Genomic DNA, 22896 nt, shown 5'->3' on the forward strand with positions numbered 1-22896 from the left:
CTGTAGTGCCAGTGTAGTTATCAGCTTTTAAAAATGCAGTACAGAAACTGGTGGGGCTGTGGAGTCGTCAGCTGTAGGAATGGCTTTTGAGGATGTTTACAGTAATGTGTGATACAGTGTCAGACCTGTGAAAGAACCTGTGTGCATGGTAGTAAGTTAAAAGAATATTTGCCTTATCTGGTATTTTCTTAATATTGCCTGTTTCTCTCCAAACGGTAACTCAGTTTATTGGTTTAAATCCATCATGAGTGGAAGCAACTTAAATTAGCAATGCTTTGTATTTTGACCTACAACAAATCGTATTTTCAGGTGAGCCTTGAAGATACGTAGATTGATAAAGTTCAGTTGAATGTGGCCTTATGCTTCATATAAACTAGTTTCCCTTTCTCCCTTTGTGTTTTTTATTAGACGCTATGTGCAAAGGCTACAATGCAGACTATCCGGGCAGCTGACACAAATGAAGTAGTCAAGCTAATATTTCGAGAATCTGATAATGACCGAAAGGTAAACAACTTAATGCCCTCTCTACCCCCTGTGCAAATAGAAACCTTGTTGAATGTTCACTTTCTTGTCTAAAAAGCATGAATATAGTTGTTTCAAACTGATAATTTAAAGGGAGGGGAGGGATATAGATTGTCACACCTAATGCTCAGTTAATTGGATCTTTTTAAGTGATTGCCAGTCAACCACATGGGCAAGCTGACACGGAGCTTTAGGCATGTAGAAATGCCGTGTGGTTTTAAAGGGTTGCATGTCTCTGAAAGGGTCACTTCCAACAGCTGTGTATTAGGTGGCTGAGTCCAAGAGCTTTGCTGACCTTTCTCCTCTATTTTTTTTAGGTTATGCTACAGTTAGAAAAGAAGCTCTTTGACTATTTTAATCAAGATGTATTTAGAGATAACAATGGCACGGCGGTAAGTTCATTGCTAAACACTTTTGAAGGAGTAAGTTGGAAACTCACATACAAATTGCATTTCTCTACCAGCCCTTTACCCTTAACAACCCTCCTCTCTACAGAATGAGAAGAGATAATTCATCTAACACAATAACTGCTCCAAACTCCCTCCTCACTTAGCCACTTATTTTGTTTACAGCTTCTTAACTTTGGCATCTGTTTACCTTCTTTTTCATAGAAAAAAGGGTAAATTAAATATTTGTGACAATTTACTTTTCTTCTCTGTCCTCTGGTCAGCATTTCTTCAAGCATCCTGCTTCTTTACTAGCTCTTGATTGTGCACCATAGTAACTTAGGAAAAGCCCTTAATGCAAAGCTGCTCTGAAAATATCTGGGTCTTCTGAGTGTACAAAGAGTAACAGAAATGAATCAATAGAATGGAAAGGTCAAACCCTGCAGCAGACTGGCAGTGTTGGGCAATCATACGGGGCTTTCTAAGAGGAGAAAGCAGACAGGGAATGCTAACGTTCTAATCTGTAATGAGGATTATGATTTTTCTGTGGAGAATGGCTTTATATCTTCTTTAAGGTGATTTTACTTCAAAGTGTAGCCACTTCATTTTGGAAAATCTCTGTATCAATCACTGCTTGCAGCTTTCTCAATTTCATCTAAGGTTCCCAGGAGTTATGTATCTAAAGGAAAAACTTTAAGCATCCCAAAAAAAATCTCAAACAGTTATGCGCGGCTAAAAATCAGGAATGTGTGTGGTGCACGTGGGAGCCCTATTGTGGGTGTCATGGGCCAGACCCTCTGCTTGTAGGAATTGCCCCAACTTCACTGATGCCAGGAGAGCTGCGCCAGCTTGTGTCAGGTCATGACCTGCCTACGTGTGCGTAAACCAACAGCATTCATATGTTGAATATTCTGAGCTGTGTAAATAGGGCAGGCTACACTAGGCAAAGAAAACCTTTGGAAAACTTTGTGTGTGTCTGTGGAAACTGTGTGTGTCAAAGTCGTTTGTGCAGGCTGACAGGCTAGCCAAGGTTCCCCTTCTTTCGTCAGCCCTTTCCTCAGGGTGACTAAATTTTACCTTCCTTCCTCATGCCCAAAATAAAAGAAGACAAGAGATTCACCTTCTGTGCCTCAGCTTTTTTGAGAACCCCTTGGCGTTTGCCCTAGTCTCCAGCTCTCGGTTTTGCCACACTGTGCCAGTTACACGGTGTGCCTGCTCACACAGCGTAGTGCTACTTTCTGTGTAGGGATGGATGGACACAGGATTCATGACTCTCCCCACTCTCTCTTCTTCTCTCCTGCCTACGGCTTGTTCTCTTGCTGTCCATAGAGAACCGGGCTGTTTGGAGGGCTGTCTGCCAGGATCCAGGGCAAGGAAGACAGCTGAAGCCCTATTACCCTCTGGTTTTAAGTTGACTTACACCTAGGAGGTTAATTCCACATAAGAATCTGAGATCTCACTCGTTTCTTGAGCTCAGAAGAGTTTGATGAGTCAGACTCATGAGGAAAGTGAAGATCTATTTCTCCTTTCAGCATCTGTGGACATCCATCCTGTTCGTGGGGACTGCTGTCCCTTCTCACAGCGCCTCTTCCACGTGTGGTGTGTCTGCTCACCATATCTGTGGGGGCAACAGACCTTAAAAACATGGTTACTGTGAGATAAGTTGGTTTGGGTTTTTTTTTAAATTTACAAGGTGAATGCATCTTTAGGAAATACATAACGTTCCTTTCACTGATGTTTCGCAGTTTGGGGGACATTTAATTCGAAGTAATAACACTAATCCCAGTTCCCGTTTCCGTACTACTCCCATTCCTGTCCCAGATTTTCCTCTATGTCTGTCATTATAATAATATTTTAGCTTTTTTTAGAACAACTCAGATGTTTGTCATTTTTATTATTTCCTGGTACATTTCTGAAGCTGAAAACAGCTATTCTTGTTGCTGCCGTTTGCCACATCCTAGTGGTATTTCGGATGACTGCTGGTTGACGTTACATACGTGGACGTGGGGTGTGAAGGCATAGGCAGAATCCCACTTAAGCACATTCCATTTCAAAATCAGCAGTCATTTCATTCATGCATCAAGAAGCGGGAAATCTTCCAGATCAAACATGGAAGGAAAAGATAAACGATATAATGAGCCATTGGAGATAATCTAATCTTCATGGTCTAGTTAAACACGCAGCACCATGATCACTAAAAACAAACTACCTATCTAAAAGGATAAATGTCTCTGTGCCGAATTCAACCCAAAAAATCCATCGCATCCTTCATCAACCGCCGGTCTTGTACCAGCCTGACAGAAATTTAATTCAAGCTGGCTCCTGAAAATAATTATTGTATTTTAAGAGTAGTAATCATTGGTCGGGACATGATTGAATGTGTCCATGCCTATTGACTTTTTCTATGATTTATAGCTTTGTTTAGTCGATATTCCCATCGAAATTGTATAATTAATTATAAGTGGGGCTGTCAGGTCTGCAGGATGGAGTGCCCTGATGAGTATTTGGGAAGATTAAATTTTCCTTAGCTGTACCAATGCAAGGCTTGGGAATTTTCACAGCACTATGGCTGTTGGATAAAGATGTTTTCTGTGTGTTTAGCAACTGCTTTAGCTCAAAATCCATTGATTTTTCTGAGGGTATTTTTTTTTATCAGTGTGGTGTCTCTTCAGTAACATTGGAATGTGTACAGATGTGACAAGACCTGACAAATATTTATTATCAACAGGCTACTTTATCATTGTCCATACACAGTTATTCCTTCTTTTTTACATTGTAATCAACAAAAGGAATCTTAAAATATACTTATAAAAATGAGTATTTTTTAATGAAAAATCTGATATAGATACAAATTATCTGCTCAACAGAAATTCAGTTTGAAATGCATACAGTAATCTGTCAGGTTTAATTTTTCCAAACTAATCTGTATCTTATCCAGGCTTACCTGTAGTTTATTCCAAAGTTAGCTTAACAATTACCTATATGTATTACCTCGAAGTGCAGTGAGCATTCTGTATCATTTTATTTCAGCAAGTAACACACAGATTTATCCAGCTGTGTAGCGATAAAGAGAAAACCAGCTATTTGAAAATAGCCGTAGCAATAATGTGAAACTGTCTTAATAGTTAATTCCTACGCTCTAAATGTACATCAGAGTTCCAGTCCATCAGATGGAGCCGGGTGCAGCTCCGTCACTACAGCAGAATGACCGTGTCGGGGTGCTGGGGAGGGGTGTTACAGAGGGGCAGTGAGGAAGGTGGAACAAGAAGGGGTACAACGTGTAGTTTCACCTTAGTGTCAGGTGGATTCCAGTTTAAGTTGTTGCCTTTGAATTAGGAAAAGCTTAACACCGCTGGCCCTGACGGTAGAATATAGCCAGGCTGTGCCATGCAGCTCCGTGGTGTCCTCCTGCCCCACAGAGCTGCCCATGAGCAGTGGGCAGAGGACGGCCGAGGCCTCTCTGGCCGGAGCGGGCTGCTCGCACCCCTCGGGAGGCGGCAGCGCCAGCGGGGAGCCACGGCCATGTCCCCGCCACCCGCCTCGTGCTCCTGCCCCTCACTGCCCACAGAGCCCAGCAGCCCCTGCGCTGGGGGGTCTTGGGGAGCGCCCAGGGGAGGCTGGGCTGCCCGAGGGGGTCTGCAGTGCTGCCCGCTCCTCCTGGCCTGACGCTGGCTCGCTGGTATATTACTCACACAAAACCTGGTCGTGCCTTTGGATTTGCCAGCTCTTGAGTGATAAAATCCATCATGCCGGTGCTTTCAGGAGAGTAGCAGTGTGCAGGGACTTCTTGAATAAATCTACACTTTTACCGTATTTTTTTTCAAATTCCTTGGTCATTTATGATAAATGAGGCTACAAGTGGTTTCTCTTCAAAATATCTTGTGTTTAGGAGTTACCTGTTAATTTCAAAACAATCAAAAGAAAAGCAAGCCAGGGATAATTATTTAACAAAAAAGTTATCATCATGCTCTTGATTTGTACAAAAGAACCACAAGCTAAATGCAATTTCTTCAGTAGTCACTTAAATAAATATATAGTAAGAATGTAAAAGCTCTTAATGACTACTGAGGAATGATTTAATCATTAGGAGTCATTTTATAATCTTTAACCACAATCAGAAATGAGAAATGGTGCATACATTCCTCTCTTTCTTATGAACTGTACTAAAGAATCAATCCAGATAGAAACTAATGTGCTGTCCTTAAGATTTTGACCTCAACTACATAATAAAAGTAATCAGGGAGTTAATTGTCTTAAGAGTTGAACCTGATGTTATTCCTGGTACAGTCATAATCCCTTGTCCGTGGACGCTCATGGAAGCTGGTGGCTGGTTCCACAGCGGCTCCCTCACCGAGGCGTGGTCAGGGCAGCCCTCCGGCTCGGCGGCCCCCCGGCCGCTGCTGTGCGGCCGCAGGAGGGGTTAGACCGAGTGGTGGGTAGTCAGTGGTTCCAATGATGTTGCCAAGATTCATTCCAAAACAGATTCAAGATAGTTACGCAGAAAAGCCCGATGATCTCCAACCTAGATACTCATGAAATGGAAGTGGTTCCATTTCCTACTTTAATTGTTATTATAATGGGAAGAAAATTAGCAAAGAGCTTCAACGTTGCTGTCAGTGGTCCATCCGCAGTCCTCTTGCTGCAGAGAACAACCAGTAAACTTCTCTGGAGAGCACAGTCCTATTCAATTTCTGTGTTTTGAACAGTGAAATCCACCTTCAGGGGTAGATTCCCTTTACTCTGTGTGTCTGTTTAGTTTCAGCTGATGTGTTATGAGAAGAAAACTATAATGTGCTGTAAAAATGGATTGAGTTATAAAGGTCTTTTCTCCCTATGCCAAGTAATGATTTAAAGTGATCTGTTATCATGCTAATTAACTTAGAGGTGTTATTACAAAGAATTCAATTATGAGTATTTGTGGGTTTTTTAATATTCCCAGGAAATCCTGATATTATATGCAAATTGAGAAGAAAGGTTTAGTCCATGAGGGATCTTTATTAAGCTTTTTGTGAGAATATGTGTGCTCATGAAGGTTAAGGATCTGAAATCACTAAAAATGTATTAATCAGCAGACAAGATATAGCACAATGCACTCTTCCCAATGGCCTTGGCTCTGACCCTTTTAAAGATAATGGGAATACTGTCCACTAAGAACTAGATTAGGACGATCAAGTGCATTTCATCAGGGTTTGACTTGAACCATGATCCCAGAGGTGAAAAGGCAGAGGTTTATCCACTGAGCCAACCAGCCCCTGTCCAGATAAAATCTTGAATATGATGTATAAGGGCAAATTAGGATAGAGGAAGGAAATTGATTGCTTGGGACCATTGTTACCTAGGACTGGTTGTAAGGAAATCCTGTGCATCCTGAAACTGCCTCTTTGATTTAAGGTGGTCATCTGAGATGCCCGATTTTCATAAAGTACCAGTAGGAGAATGGCTTCGTGTGCTATTCCTTTCCTCAAAAACAGTATTCCTGTGCTTGGAATTGCATTTGCTTAGGTTAGTGGTAGTTTATATGCCATTGGATACACTGCAAAAAGAGTAATGACAGAGACAGGACATACTATCAATGAATTGTTCTCACTAGCAAACATAAATGTAAAGCCAGATTGCAAGCAGAAGTCAATCCAGATGTGCTGGGTTAGCTATTTACTGCCAGCTTCACGTTCCAAATAAATTAATTATTCTGGTGTAGAATTTGCCCATATTGCAAAGTTACAAATATTATTTGGTGGCCTTTTGTCCCCCTACCCTGTCCTACACAGCTATTGTAAGCCCTAAGGCTAATTCAGGTGCACTGTGCTGTGTTTATTTTTTAGGTATTGGTCGTTGTTTAAGTACAGTCTAAAGAGGAGGTCTGACATCTGTATGTGCCCTCTGTAACCCAGCCTGCAGTCAGTGAGATCTGCTGACGTGCTTTGGCCTCGGGGCACCCTGTTTGACCTCTGTGACATGCAGGAGGACATCCAGAGAGGCAGTGTTGGCACCTGCATTCCAGTCCTCGAGAGTTTCTGGATCTTACCAGCATCCCTTGCAGTTAATGTTTGTGCATATACAGGAGCACCCTGCCTAGCCTGCCACGCCTTGCCTGCAGTCTACAGCAATCCAAATAAAGATAGAAAGGGGCTTAATTTTTTTTCACCAACTCTCTGCAGTAGCCCAGTCCTTTTGCATTCTTCAGGCACCCCTCATACCCTCACTGGTGGATGCCTGCGTCCTCGTGGGTGTGCACACACGCATACAGACTAGCAAACAGTAAGTTTAACATGAAATGTAGTACTTAAGGACACTTCCATCCAAGTGCAGCTAGAGATGAGAGTGGGATACTGGGTCACAGGGATGCAGAGACAGGGGTTCTGGTCCCTGGTTTTAGGACTGTTTGTGTATTTTATGCTACAGAGGTGTTGAAAGAAAAACTGTATCGGAGGCGAAGGCTGGAATCCAGATCTCCTCTGATCCCAGGAGCGGCCTCCAGAATCTCTCACTGCCTGCTGGTTTCTGCGTGCCCAAGCCTGGGCCTGGCGGGAGGTGCACTCTGTGCTGACCCCCCTTCCTGGGCACCCCCCTGCCAGTGCCAGGCAGCTCCCGAGGAGGAGGGCTGGGAATCTCACTCTCCTCTGGGAAAGAAACACCTTGGATTTTAGGTGTCTGGAAGTGTTAGGTGACCTTTCAACATGCCAGATTGTATGTGGGGGAGACAAGGTGGACAACCCGAGCGCCCCGAATGCCCCCTCAGGGTGGGGCGCCTGGTGTTCAGGTGCCTCTGGGGTCCTGCCCGTTTCCCAAAAGCCCACGTCAGCCAAGCCTGCCTTGTAGGCCTTGCTCAGGGGAGGTTTCAACCCACAGCGGGAGTTTTGCCTAAGTAAGAAACATGGATCATAGTCTTTCTTCAAGAAAGTTCCATTCTTTATCACCCTACAAGTAATACGAAAAACATATTCTGCTTATTTTTATGCTTTTGTCAAATTGCAGCTCACAAACTGACAATTTAGCACGACAAAGCATGCCGGTTTTAACTCCCTAGTGGCACAAATCCATGATCTGTTTCACACTAACAGACATGTAAAGTTTAATGAAATAATCCCCTGAATCTGTCACATTTGCAAGCAGGGTATTCCTAATTAAAATATTTTGGTTTTAAGGTTAGCATCCACCCAGTTGTTGTTGCCATTTTGAATGAGCTCTATTATAAGCTGTTGTGCACAGTTTATGAATTAATTACAGTAATGTTAGAGTGTCTATTCCTGTAAAGTTTTGAAAAAGGCAATTTGCATTAATGCAGTATTGCACGGTCAAATTTTTTAAATCAAGGCAAGCACAGGAATCCCAGGAGAGTGAGTCACAAAATCCACTTTTCACCATTAGAAAACAGGAGGTGTGCACTCAGACTTGACCGGCTGGTGAGGTCCCTGAGAACTGGCCCTCGCCCAGAGGTTCTCAGGGCTTCCACGTGGTGTTGATGCATTGGAGAGCAGGTGGCATTTCTGGCGCAGTCAGGCAGGAGCGTGGGACCATGGGAGCTGTAGTCTCCCTGCGTGAATGCCGTGAGCGGTCGTGCTGCATTTCAGATGCTTTGGGCTCTTCATCGGGCGCCCTGAAGCGGGAGGAATAGGATGCAATTCACTTCTGCAGAGCAGCATTTCGGCAAGGAGCCCTTGGGATGTGAAAGGTGCTTTTGTTGTCAGCAGAATGTTAATAGGGTAACTGCTGCTGCATGAGTGAAAGTCTGTACTTAACCTGATTCAGTGCTTTTAACTTCTTAACTAACTAGTTTGTTCTTTCCATATACTTAAGTTCAATCTCCTTACTGAGAGCTAATTACCTGAGTAGTACAACAGGGTTCTGATTTTTTCTTCCAAGTAACAAAAATATCCCAGGCTAAGATCTGGATTCTCCACTGCATGTTGCAGATCAGAGGGGTGGCTGAGCCCTGGGGAGCTGCCAGCAGCATCTTAACTTCCAGCTTTGCCATACTGGTAGTTTCAGCCTGAAGTCCATGGACTTGGATTCAAAGCATCCACACAAGGCAATTAGGAAAACCAAGATTATATGCAAAATCTGAGCATGTGAAATGTCTAAGTGCTAAAACCTCCACTGGAAAAATGTAAGGAGTACATAATTGGACTAGATGATCTTCAAGGTCCTTTCCAACCTAGATGATTCTGTGATTGGAAAAGTGTGAAAGCCCTGTTTTATCCCATCAGCGTTCAGTTGTGTGTGTATTACAGGACCCACAGATACTGTAAGGCACTAAGTGACTTTCAGAATGAGAAATACTGCAGCACGTGAGCTCTTGAGGGGTGTTTGTGTTAGACCCTGGTGCCAGGTGAAGGCCCTGAGTCTCAAGCACACTCCTTGGCAGTGTGCTGGGCACTCGCCCTGCCCTGCCCATCAGCTGAACATGCACCACTTCGGAAAGTTGGTTCTGCTTTGGAAAGTGAGCACCGCTTCGGAAAGTCGGTACTGCTGTGGGAAGGCAGTTCCGCTGTACTGTGTCTGGCGTCACGGTGCTGTTTCCGCTCCAGGAGGGACGGGGCCTCGTGGTCCTTGGTACTCAGGCTGTGCGGCTCCAGCCGTCTCACCCCTGCCTGGGCCCTGCAGCACAAACCGGGCTCGGGGGTGTGGGGAGGATGAGGAATGTGGGAGTGTGGGAAAGGGGGCAAGGAGACAGAAAAGGGAGCGCTAGTGAGACAGGCAGTAGTCTCCAGTCATTACTCTAGTGATCAATAGACATCAAAGGAAAGTGTGGTTCTTTATAGACATTTTAAGCAATCTAAATATTTCTGTAACAGAAATATTATTTTTAAATTCATTTTCCAAGCAGCTTTCTGAAAAAGTTGGAATGTTCATGTCCTTTAAACCATTGGAATATCGCCGGGGGGCCGGGGCGGGGGGGGGGCATATTGTCAAAAAAAGAACAAAATAGCATTTTCCAGGGGGAGCTTCCAGTGAAATCAAATATTTTCTGAATTAGTACAGGCACAGGGAGCCTTCAGCACTGACAGTCTTCTACTGCCTGTGCCTAACTCTTCTGATGCTAGGAAAAGTGTATTTGATGCAGTTTCTCTGTGTGCCATATATCCATATTTATGTAGGAGTTTATGATTTGACAACACTGCCAATTGGGATGTACAGACAAATTCTCAGAAACATGCAGAAATGTAATAATATACAAAAGCAGCGTAAGTGGTACATTTATATTCAATAATTTGGGCTTTTTTCTGTGAAACATGACTTTGAAGAATGGCTTTATGAGAGAAAGAAAATTAAGATTCAAAATATATAGTAATGGATCATTTTACAAAGTTTTAGCTGGAGAAAACACTAGCTTTAAAATAAGGCCAGAGCGGAGTTGTGTGTGACATTTTCATGGATAAGTGGGAGGGATCAGCATTTCCACAAGCCTTTTTTTGAAGTCAGTAGACTGCTGAATCAGTTTCTAAATATTTTTCTTTCACTAGAGAGCTGGATAAAATTCCTGTATTTCCAGTCTCTTGAAAAAAATCATGTGCTGTACAAGACTGGCAAAGGAGGTTACAGTGACCAGTGTCCACATATTTTAATTCTCTAAGGTCATTTCTGTATGCTCGTCTCCTCTTTTTGGTCTGAAACTTCATTTCCCTTTCACAGCTGTGAATTCTCTGGTGGGCCCTGCAGATGGATTTGATAAATGCTGCTAATATCACCTTCTGATCTACCAATGCTCTGACTTTGGTCTGTAGGTCTTGATGAGTAATTGCTGTTGTTCTACTCCAATGACTGAATTAGGTTGCCCTGTTTTAAAGGGTTCATATGTGTGTGATTTTAGCCAAGGTGGCCCATCACAGCATCCCGACGGACACTGGCCTCATCACTTCAAACTGAAGCAAGCAAAATTACCTTGATGTCTACAACTGGTTAAACTCCGTTGTAATCCTTTGATTACTGTCAAGCTACGTGATATCGAATGTAGTATTACAGATAATTGTTGTCTTTGGCCAGAGCACATACTGCTTAACCACACAGGGCCCCATGAGCTGTAGGGACGGCGACCTGCAGCCCGTACTCGGGCCCTGGGGCGAGGCAGCTCGCTGGGGTCCCCGTCGGAAGGGCTGCGCGGCGCCAGGACCATCCGTCCAGCCCGACTCAACTGGTCCTGACTGGGCGGCATACGGGTGCTGCGGGCAGTGCCTGTGCAGGACCCCAGCCCATGTGCATTGGCTTCTGCTTCACCCTTGTATGCAAATGCACTTGCACCTCATAGTGCTGACAAGAAAAACGGGGGGGAAACCAAAACTCTCTTCAGCAGCTTTTACAGGCAACACAGTTGCCTGGAAAAACAACAGTTTTGGTAATTCCGGTAGGAGGTGAAGGGCACTGCAGCTGATAAGGCAACAGCCCTAAATGCTTTTAATCTACTCAGATGAAATAGGGAAAATCCTTTACTGCAAATGCAGCCAGTCTTGAATTCTGTGCAGAGCTCCAGTGATGACAAGCCAGTTCCCGTTCTGGTCAGTAGGAGCTTGAGCATATAAACTAATTTAAGTATTTGGCTCATGAAGTTTGCTAAACAGAGATACATAAATTCAGACTGCAAAATCCTATCAATACATTTAACCTGTTTTTAAAAATCATATTCTGCCCTGTGAGTATTTTCTCACAGTCGCAGGCCAGCGGACGCATGCCGCTTGCCTTTTTACACATCCTGCGTGGCCGTATCCCCCAAGGCGTGTTATCTCTGTGTCTCATGAAGCTAACTACAGATATACTGGATGGAAGGAAGGAAGGAAGGAAGGAAGAATGGTATTTTCCTTTGGAAGATGTTAACCAAACATGCATGTTGGGCTGGTCACTGGACATTGTAGAGCAAATATCTTGACATAATATCAGCAACAAAATGGTTGCAGCTTAAGATAAAACATAGGCCCTGCATCATCCTTACTATCATTTAGGTATAAATAAGTATAATATACAATATATATATTGTACATATATATATAATATATATGCAATTAGGTATAAATCGCTGGAACAATGGGCTAAGGCCAACTGTAGGAGTTTCAATAAGGCCAAATGCCGGGTGCTGCACTTGTGCCACAACAACCCCCAGCAGTGCTACAGGCTTGGGGAGGAGTGGCTGGAGAGCTGCCAGTCAGAGAGGGACCTGGGGGTGTTGATTGACAGCCGGCTGGACATGAGCCAGCAGTGTGCCCAGGTGGCCAAGAAGGCCAATGGCATCCTGGCTTGCATCAGCAATAGCGTGGCCAGCAGGGACAGGGAAGTGATCTTACCCCTGTACTCAGCACTGGTGAGGCCGCACCTCGAATACTGTGTTCAGTTTTGGACCCCTCACTCCAAAAAGGCCATTGAATGACTCGAGCGTGTCCAGAGAAGGGCAACGGAGCTGGTGCAGGGTCTGGAGCACAGGTCTGATGGGGAGGGGCTGAGGGAACTGGGGGGGTTTAGTCTGGAGAAGAGGAGGCTGAGGGGAGACCTCATTGTCCTCTGCAGCTACCTGAAAGGAGGGTGCAGAGAGGGGGGATGAGTCTCTTTAACCAAGTAATAAGTGATAGGACAAGAGGTAATGGCCTCAAGTTGCACCAGGGAAGGTTTAGACTGGATATTAGGAAGTATTTCTTTACAGAACGGGTAGTCAGGCATCAGAATGGGCTGCCCAGGGCAGTGGTGGAGTCCCCATCCCTGGAGGTGTTCAAGAGGCGGGTTGACATAGCACTTAGGGATATGGTGTAGTTGGGATCTGTCAGTGTTAGGTTAACAGTTGGACTGGATGATCTTCAAGGTCCCTTCCAACCTAGATGATTCTGTGAAATATATTGGTGAAATTGAGTTGGAGGAAAAAAACAGTCTTCTGAACTGCCTGTGATATATAGTTCTGGAATTAACTTCTAGCGGCAGCATTTTAAAATCTCTGTGTAATTGCTCAAATTACCCCAGCACATCATGTAACACCTTAAAGATTTGGTTCTTAAGGATGATCTTATAATGAGCAAATTAAATAGAACAATATATTGATTTTTAGGCTTTGAACTTAATTTCTTTGTCATTTTTAAGGCATTTAGAGTGACAGACATACTCATGTTTACTCTTACAGTGATGACATTATTCACAATACTGTTTAGTGTGCAATATGGAAATACATGAGCTGAAAAACGCTGAGAACTGCCATGAATAGAGTATGTTCTAGCCACAAACAGTATGTGGCTTTTTTTTAAAAACAATGTTATATGCTTTCAAAATAAAGACATTGCCCTGTCAGATTCTGACTGCTCCTCAGTATCATCTGACCTATATTAATTTTCATTCATTTTCTGCAGTGCCAAGGAGCTCCAGACACCAGTGTACCTATCATAAAGCAAATACAATTAAATGATTCCCATGTCAGGTCCCATTCCTTCTCTTACTAAGTTGTGTTGAGGGGAAGTGACATTTATAATTATTTGTGACCAGACCTAGTGAATGCCTTGGTTTTTCACCAATAATCTTGCGTTTTGAGATTACAGGCTTAAATGAGAACCCAAGTGCTTTTAATACCAGAAAAAAAGTAATAGTTAAAACATGCTCTTCTACTGAAAAATTAACTGGAGTTTTCTCAAAATGCACGGTTCAAGTTTTCATCGTTTCTCCCTCTCACTTCCCGCACTGTCTGCAGTGCTACCAGGTAAATAAAGAAAAGCTGTTAGGTGGGTTCACACTGCGTAGTCCTGAACACACAAATAACTTGTCATTGCCCTTCCTAAGAATGAGCAGATCTCTGTTTGCGTAGTTTGTGGACACATTTGAAGAGAAGGTTACAGGTACTGTAACATAGTCACTTAATAGCTAGGAAAAAAGAAATAATTTGTTAAACAATTGTTTAAAATATAGCATTGAAATAAAAGTTTGTGCAGATAATCCAGTGAAAATATTTAAATGTTTTACATGTGAGGATGAATTGTTTACAACGAGCATTCCCTAAATATTTCTTCTAGGCACCTAGTTGGGCTTTGACATCCAGCTGGGTCCTTCTGAGTTTTTGGCTTTGTCATTTCAGGTTAAAGATGTCCCTCTACCTGGGAAAACTTGGGGAGCTGACAGAGAGCACAGCACACAATACAGTCTTGTTCCTGCTATCTGTGTCCTCTCTGTCACCAGTGTCAGCAGCTCATCTGCATAGCACAGACACAACTAAACAGGCAACTGCAGCAAACAAACACATCAGAAACTTCTCTGGATAATAACACACATCTGAATGCTTAGTCCTCTAAACCCCAGCCTTCCTTTAGTTTGCAAACATCATCATAGCAAGAACAATCTGAATGTATAAAATTTTGAAAGCGTGAATTGGTGTGAGAGGACAATGCATCTATTTAAGTCGCCAGCCCTTGGAATGCCCATGAGTAATTTATACCATTGTGTTCTGTGGAGCATTGTGCTTTTATTCAGTCCTTGCAGTTTTCACACTTCAGAAATAGCCTCTTTCTCCTGATGCTTCCACTTTCCTGCTCTGATCTCTTTACTTGGCAACAGTAGGAAAAATGTATTTGCACTGTATTAATAGACATGTATTTCAAAGAAGTTTTAACTGGGCTGGTAGATTTTTTTTTCCTATGCTAGGTTCACATTGGGCAGTTAGTATCTTTAAGGTGGAGACACGTGGAGTGGGAAAGGGATGATAACATTTGTTTTCACAGCCAGTTTGCATGCATGTATTGTAGCCATCTGTGTATACATACTTCAATACAGGATCATAGTCTGGAAACATGCACCACAAACCATTTTTTCCTGAAGTATGTTGAGATTGCTTCAGTAAGAATAGTGGCTGCACCAGCCCGTTTTTAGGATTGAGCATGTTAATAGATACATACTGCAAGTTTCCACACAGATGTTTATAAATATTTATCCAAGCATCTTGGATACTTGGGCCTTCGATCAGATGTTAAAACATGTACAAATTATCTGTGGTTATTTGTATTGCAAAACCTTTTCCAGCGCACTGTCACAGAATTTGGTGTCGGATGCACTGAAATAGGGAAAGCTGCCCGTTACTGGGCGTCCTCGTGTAAAAGTACGTCCATACAGCAAGACAGCAGCCAGGAACAGAGGAAGGCTGGGTGGGCCTTAGAGAGGTAGCTAATCAGCAGTGCAGGTGGTTCAGGTAGCTGCTTTTCACACAGATAATTAATGTGTACAAGTAGCTGCTAATTGCACATTTCAGGAATGATTTATGAGGTGGCAGAGGGGAAAGAAGGACACAATCTAATTTCTTTGGGAACCTCTGCCATTCATACAATGGTATCAGCGCAGCTGTGAGATGGGACATGATTAATGAACAGTGGGCAAACACGCCGCCATCCTGCGGGATACTGGGGGGATGACACGCTTGTCAAAATAGAAAGTGGCACTTAGAGGGACGGCCAGTAACAGTGCAGATTATGAGCTTTTTGTCTTTCAACTCGCTAATTCACTTGGACGTCAGGCTTAACACCAGCCATGGTTCTGAAATAAGGTTATTTATGTCCATCAGAACAATTATTGGTTTAATGTGGACAGTTATCATTGACTTGCTGCGAGCAGGTTTGTGTTTGTGAACAAAAGACTACAGATATTTATTTTCTCTGTAGAGGTCCGGGGGAAAAAACAAATTTGGCAAGGGCTAATATTTATACAGGACATTAAATCTAGACTTATGAACATCTCTGTTAAATACCTGCTTCTAGTACTATATCTTGGCTGCTGCCAGGGAACACGTTTTACCTATTGTCACGTATCCCTCTCTCTGCTATCTGACATGCACCACCCAAAATAGGTGTACAAAAACACTGCTTGTCTTTGCTTAGGAAGAGTGATGTGCACATCCTTGTGTTTATTGTACCTTCTTATCTGAGCTAAAGATAATATAAAGTAATATGATACTTTTTGCTGGCATTTTTGTGGGCTGACTAGTGTATCAGTTTGCTGTTCTTTTTTAATGCTAGTCTGGTTTATCTTTGAAAACATTGTTAATAATTTGAAAAAATTTACCCATCTTGAAATAGTAAGTGTACATATAGGTCACTGCTCTAAAGACCCAGTGTTAACGTATTTCACTGAGGTGAAAAGGAACATTTTGAACACTTTTCTCAATGAACTGTTTGTGTATCAAAATAGTACTGAGTGTTTTGCAATATGTTTTAAAAGCTATTATATGGGTGTCATACCTCAAGCTGTGTAATTAAAGTGTCTGTTTATTTCCTTTTATATAGTGTAGTATTTTTAGATTGCTTCAGTTCAACACTGAAGAGTGAATACTTTTATTTCTTATCTTTTATAGCTTTTAGAATTTGACAGAGAGCTGTCAGTCTTTAAAGACAGATTGTATGAACTGGACATCTCATTTCCTCCCAGGTAAGATTCATATATAATCCATTTATTTAACTAGCTAGCTAAAACATAATTGTTACTAGCACTGTAGGTAAGATGTGAGTGTTCCCATGCACGCTGTAGAAATGATAGTGATCTCCGTTCCTTTCATCAGTGTTTAGTCTTCCCACATGCCCTCCATCACTACATGAACGGTGACGCTGCAGTCTGCATGCCGACAGTGCTGATCCTGCCTTTTATAGCTGCTCCTAAAATAGACCCGACATGATTGTGTACTAAGAGATGTGTAGTTGCTTTTAAGCACTGGACCCAGATAACCTGTTAAAATACTTTATTGCAACTATAAAGGCATCCTTTACCTCGGGCTGTTGAAAACTGACCCGCAGTGGCAGTGGCAAGGAACAGGCTGGAAGTGGGGTGTGGAGCCTAATGCCACTGCCCGAGGCGGGATCCGAGAGGAGCAGCAGGAAAGACGACAGGAGCTTAGACTGTGCTTTTTCAGTTTCAGTAAACATGTTCTATAACTGCTAAGACTATTAGAACAATTCTTCTTTTTTAATACATATGCATGATTTTAATCATCTATACCCCTTAGGTGAATTTTAGCCATGAATAGACAAGTATTGCTATCACACAAAATCAAGATTTTTGCAAGTGGCAGTCCTGTTCGGAGAAATCCATAGAAAATTTGGTACAGTTTTAAACATGTATGGCCCCTTTCCAAGAATGAAGAAGTCAAATCTTAACAGTTGCTTTTCAGGGAAAGAAATACTGCATTCGCAAAGAAAGTTAAAGTTCAGAAAATCATAGATAAAAACATACTTTTTATATACTTTTTTTTTTAATAGATACAATATTCTTAAATATTGCTATTGTGTCCTTTATGGATAGATAGAAAAGTATGATGTTTTGGCATACACTAAGAAAAAATTTGGAAAGCTTGCCTTTTTGTTATCATAATCTCATTATTTCTCACCAGCCAGCTGCGATACTGATTATATTGATCCCTTGGGACAATGGAAGTATGCATGGAGAGGTTACCGCTGCTCTAAATTGTTCTTATTGATTGAGTATGATAACAGAAGACCAGCAGTGTGTACGTCTCTGAGCGTATTTCATTAGTTGTGTACCTGGTCAGGCTAAAAGGATGTGAGGGGAAATAGATACAAATTTTTTACCAGAAATACTCTTCTACTTGATTTCACCAACATTAGCGCTTTCAGCCAGAACAAGGTTTGGCAAAAATACATTGTTGCATGAATGCTTTGCAGATTCTTCAGACCTTTCTCTCAGTTCGGTGTCATTCCACTCTCAGGCAAAGATCAGAAATTTTGCTGAGTAGGCTTATATCTGAGTTGTGCTTTTGATCCCTCTGTGAAGTGATGTGAACATCTGGCTGAGGTCTAAACCCTTGAAAAATTTCTTTTCACAAATCTGTCCAAATCTCAGTAGAGATTGCTGTTACTATTTCAGTGGTTAAGTTTCTTGCAAATTACAGCTAGACCAGATACAACCCAGGATTTTCCTCGCAGCTACCAAGGGCCATGCCCTGTGAGGTTGTGGGCAAGTGATAAATGAGCCTTCCTCTGCTTTACATCCCGTTGGAGCAAGTAGTGGTGGGAAACCTCCATGAATAAAATACTGGTGGAACAACAGCCAGAACCCAAACTCTGGAGGAGCCACCTGGCAGCCGCTGCAGGGAAGGGCGTAGCTGGGCTCAAAGGGTGAAACCTCAGGCCAACTCTGGGTCTCCAGGCAAGGAGAGCAAGACTTGCAGAAGCAGCCAGAAGAGGAAGGCTCTAGCCAGTTGGCTGAGGAGAGACCAGGACAACGAGACAGGGCTGTGGGGAGGGAGGACTGGGCAGGCGTGATCTGGAATACTGGGGGAGAGTGGTGAAAACCACAGGAAGAGCGAGATGGCCGCAAGACACTGCCCATGGGATGTGACAGTGAGTTGGTCTTGCCCAAAACAGAGAAAGGTGAAAACGGAGAGCTGGGAAAAAGATTTTCTGTGTCCCTTTCTAGCACTGATCCACAGAGAGGATGACAGGCTGCTGCTGTCAGGTGTCAGATGCAGGGGTACTGAGGAGTCCCTGCCAGGCGAGGTAGCGCCACTGCTCCTTGAGGTATGGCCAGAATGGAGCTTGAAAGTGGCATAATGTGAGACTGTATAGAGAGAAAGAAGCCTTGGGGGAAAATGGAAGATGTTTGTCAAAAGGATTAGAAGTTTAACTGGGAGTGAATAGGCGGGCTTGTGAGAGCTGCGACTGAGAACTGCTGTTGCTGCTATAAAACCAGCAGCGAGCTGCGGGGGGATGGATGGGGAGGACCATGCGAACAGGAGCAAGAGGAGGTAAATTAAATATTAGTCAACTGCACTTGTACTCTCTGCTGCCCCAGTATCTGAATAGTTTGACACAGAGCATTAACATCCAAATGATGTATTTCACTACCATTAACATTTTAAGCTACTCTATCTACTGTATGAGTCTGTTATTGTCTAGAACAAAACTATTAAATAAGCTGCTACACCGGAGATGAACCCCTGGTAAAAAAAATGCAAGACCAGGTGAAAATGTTCCATCCCAGAAATCCCTGTGGATGAAACACAGATTTTGACTTTAATTGATGTAATGAGAGAAATGAAAGAAATACCCTGTAATATGAGCTGAGTATCATCCCCTCCCCTGCCCACATGCTTGCAGACTTGGCTAGGAAACCACAGGAGCAGCTCCCTGAAGCCGTAGCACTGTCGTCAAGGAGGGCAGTCACCAAATTCTGATGGCAACTTATCCGCTGCCAGCTCCTTCTTTCTCAGTTTTATTACTTGTTTTGTTTCCTTGGAAAACCAAAGCTCAATCTAGCTCGTGTGCTTTTGTTTTGCACACAGCATTGATATTAGGGATGAAATATTTCACTAAGTACAATTCTGGCTTGCGAAGTTAAAGTCGAGCCGGCTTAGCCCTAGATGTCATGGATCTGCACTGCCGGCTGCGATGGATGGGGGTCCTGCATTCGGTCCCCTCGCTGCCCCAGAGCAAGGGGCCGTCAAACGCGCTCGGCGTGACGCCAGCCATGGGCGTTCCGGTGCGGCTCCTCAGGAGGCTGCGCCCTGTCTCCAGAGCTGCTGGTGAATCCTGCCTGGGGCCGCAGCCGGCAGTCACGTTGCTCTGGCTTCTGTTGTCTTTCAAATAAGATGAAAAACCAAGGTCCTGACCACTTCTTGCCATCAAAGGTCCCATAACATTTCTGCAAGAGCATAGACGTCTAGACAGATGTTGTGGCCAAAGTCCCAGTAATTGGATTCCACCTCCCCAGACGCACTGTTACTTTAGTTGAATTTGGTGGTATTCTTCAGTTCCTGCCCCAAACCGCTGTGCCGCGGGCTGGTGCCGTGCTGAGTGCTGCTGAATTCGGCAGTTGTCTACAGGCCGTGGCTCTTTAACTCACACAGATGCTTGCAAAAAGCGATCTGCCCTACCGAGGTGGAAGCAGACCCTTCTGAGCAGGGACCCTGGCCAGATCTTGGGGAACAGCCATGAAGGGTCATTTCCAGCTTCACCCGTTTGCCTCTGTTCCCATTCAGTTACCAACTTTGGGGCTTTGTGAACAGTCTGGGGAGGGGGAAGGGGGGTACAGGGTAACGTGGCAAACCCTTCTTCAGCCTCCAAAAGCCCATGGAGAACCAGCCCTGCGGCTGCTCTTCTCACCTGCGGTGACGGGGATAAACGTTCAGCTTTACCTGCTACTCGCTCTGTTTCCTTCTCATGACTAAGTAACAGTAATAATAATAAATAGTAATAAATTTTTGTATACCGAAAGCTGGCACTTCCTTTGTGGCACAAAAGGGATGCTAATACTGAAGTTTATATAACTTAAGCAGAGAATATCAATAAAATATGAGAACTGAATATGAGAATATTGCTAAAAATACAAAATATAGAACCAACAAGCTAAACTCGTGCATGTACAAAGAGCAAACTGGCTTTACATTAGTGTGCTTTTTTTCACCCATCCCTCTTCATGTTCTGGGTCATATGGCAAGGGAATCCTGCTTTCCCTTTGTCGTCCTTGCGCGGGCGCCAAGCTCAGTAAGAAGTCTTGCCCAAGTGAAGTGCTGCAGAACTGGACTGACGGTTCTTAGAGTTACTGCAGGTCAGCGTCCTATTTTTGTTCATGAAACTAAGGACATTGATTTTCCTGAAAGAAATATTTTTCTGTGTATTGAAATAATGACAACAGTGTGCTATTAACTGCAAACCCAGGTATTTTGAATAGGCCAAAAGCAGTGGATTTAATGTAGGATATTTTCTTTTTAACTTAGAATCTCTTCACTCATACAAGAAAGAGATTAAGTATATGGCCTAAATGTCTTGGTTTCACTTCCTAGTAGTTTTTACTCCATTTTTCCCTCATTTTTCCTCTGGAAAAAAAAATTATCTGTAGCTTATTATGACTTATCTGCTTTTATATACTGTTTGTAAATGTGAGCTTAATATGTTTGTTATATAGCCAGTATACTAGATTTTGTATTTTTAACCAAAGAAGGATATGATCAGTCCTGTATATTTAGAAAATACTTCTTTAAGCCTTTTGTATTCTTAGCTGGAAAGTGTATGGTGCATCTGTTTGTTCTGCAAATGCATCAAACAAAGCCTTTTTCACTGGAGGGAGAGGGAGAAAGCTCTAGTCACTTTTTGTGTCAGGTTACAGGCTTAGTTCGTGAGCATTTGAATTTAGAAGGGAGTTGTAAGAAATTGTAATGATAGCCCTAAAGCAGTATTTCAGAATTTGTTTTATACATCATATTTTAAATACGGTCCATTGATTCAGTCTATGAATTAATTACTCACTACTTCTGTTCTTGATCCATGGTGTAACGGTCTTACATCATGGGATGCTGGCCAACAACTGAAGACAGAGTATCTTGGTTAAAGTGGTACTGAATACATCTAGTACTATGTTTCACATCTCTCAAAAAATGAAAGATCAATTAGGACAGTTTTCTCCTTCTTTCATTTGCTTCATCATTAGTGCATACAACTAATTGCCCAATTTTCACATAGAGTTCTACAAATCAATAGCACAGTTGCATTCCTGTCTTACTTGTAAATTTTCCCCTCAAAAAGCATGCTTGAGATTCAGTGTGCTCTTGAGATAAATGGAAAAGGTCACATCCCTTTGAGTTGCAGCAGACTAAGTTACTTATAAATTCATTTTTTATCAGCATAAACTGTTTATTCTCTGGGCTTTATCCTGAGATCTTATTGATACACTCCTATAGCTGGCCTGGGGTTGAAAGCTTTACTTCTCTGAGTTGGTAATATTTTTGTGGTTAACCTCGGTGGGGCCAAAATTTCACCTTCAGCAGTTTTCTTGGTTTGTTCTCACGCCACTCCCAGGGCGGCGTTCCAGGGTGATCCAGCTACCTCGGGTATAAGTAGGAATGGGTAGAAGCGTGCTGCGCTGCAGTGACCCACGCTCTGCCTTGCTCCCCTGCGTAGTGCCGAACGCAGCCTGAAGCCTGAGTCCTGACCCCCAGCCAGCGCCAGCTGGGCCCTGACGTGTCCAGCGCTGGACAGCCAACTCCGGTTCTTCATGAGAGAGCTTTGTTTCAAATGAAAATCACTGGTTTTCATTTCAGAAAAATAAGCAAAGTCCTAATTAAAGTAATAAGTAAGAAAAGTCTCTCTTCCTGGCGCCAGGCGTCACAGTGAGCGCATGAGAGCGCCTTCCTTCGCAAGGAGAGCCGTGAGTTAAGCGAGCTCTGACAGCGCTTTCATCAAGAGCCGCAGGCACTGAACCCAGTCCTGAATTCTCACACCTCAGTCCCCATCCCTGCTTACTTCAGCAGCACCATTGCACGTTCGTGCACTCTACGGATCTCCTCTTCAAGACTGCGAAAACACGTTCATATACAGAGGGTGACCAGAAAGGTTTTTCTTTAATAGTATTTTTCACAGTTATGACTGTACAAGTATTTTAGAATTCAATTTTAAATCTGAGTCTGTGGTTAAAAAAAATGAAGGTAAACATATTGCTGTTATAGAAAGTATTCAGAAGTTTTGGTGTCCTGGAAAGTGCTTATGCACTTAAGAGTACAGACTGAGGAAATAATCAAATTTGATTCTTGCATATTCTCAGTTTTCATTTAAAATTACCAAAGAAATTCTTCTGTTGTAATAATCTGAATGGAGAGGACATTTTTGTACGTTTCTGAGTTTTAATTGTTTTATATACCTGCATCTTTTACAATTCATTTCTCTGTCCTTTCTCCCTAATTTTAAATGAAGCCATGACAGCCACGTAGGCATATATTTTTATACTGGTAAGAATTTTTTTCAAAGGAAATCATTATACTTTGCTCTTTAGATGATCCTTCTTATAAGCAAGTCATCCAGAATTTTCACAGTCCATTTTTAAAGTTATAATATCTTCTCATAAGGCAGCATAAGTTCTGCATAACATGATGTCACAATGCTGTGCTCCTTACTGGTTCCAGTTTGGAGGAAGAGCCAGTGCCTGAGCCGGGCTGTGTGGTGCAGGCTGCCAGCAGCTGAACAACCGGCGCTCCGGTGACAGGGGCTGTAAACTCATCTCTCCTGGGCTCGAGAAGCTATCCGGCGGGCGGGCGGGACAGCCCCGG

General features: G+C 43.0%; 1 protein-coding gene across 3 annotated transcripts in view; it reads left to right on the plus strand.

The window, feature by feature from the left end:
- The window catches only part of INPP5A (inositol polyphosphate-5-phosphatase A), a 251562-nt gene that overhangs the window by 208749 nt on the left and 19917 nt on the right, over positions 1-22896 (plus strand). For all 3 annotated transcript variants that reach the window (XM_074875636.1, XM_074875638.1, XM_074875637.1), the window contains exons 10-12: positions 409-504; positions 840-914; positions 16201-16274. In XM_074875636.1, coding sequence (XP_074731737.1) covers positions 409-504; positions 840-914; positions 16201-16274 — 245 coding nt within the window. The remainder of the gene's footprint in view (positions 1-408; positions 505-839; positions 915-16200; positions 16275-22896) is intronic.

Source organism: Strix uralensis, chromosome 7 (assembly GCF_047716275.1).
Source record: "Strix uralensis isolate ZFMK-TIS-50842 chromosome 7, bStrUra1, whole genome shotgun sequence".
In the NCBI taxonomy this organism is placed as follows: Eukaryota; Metazoa; Chordata; class Aves; order Strigiformes; family Strigidae; genus Strix; species Strix uralensis.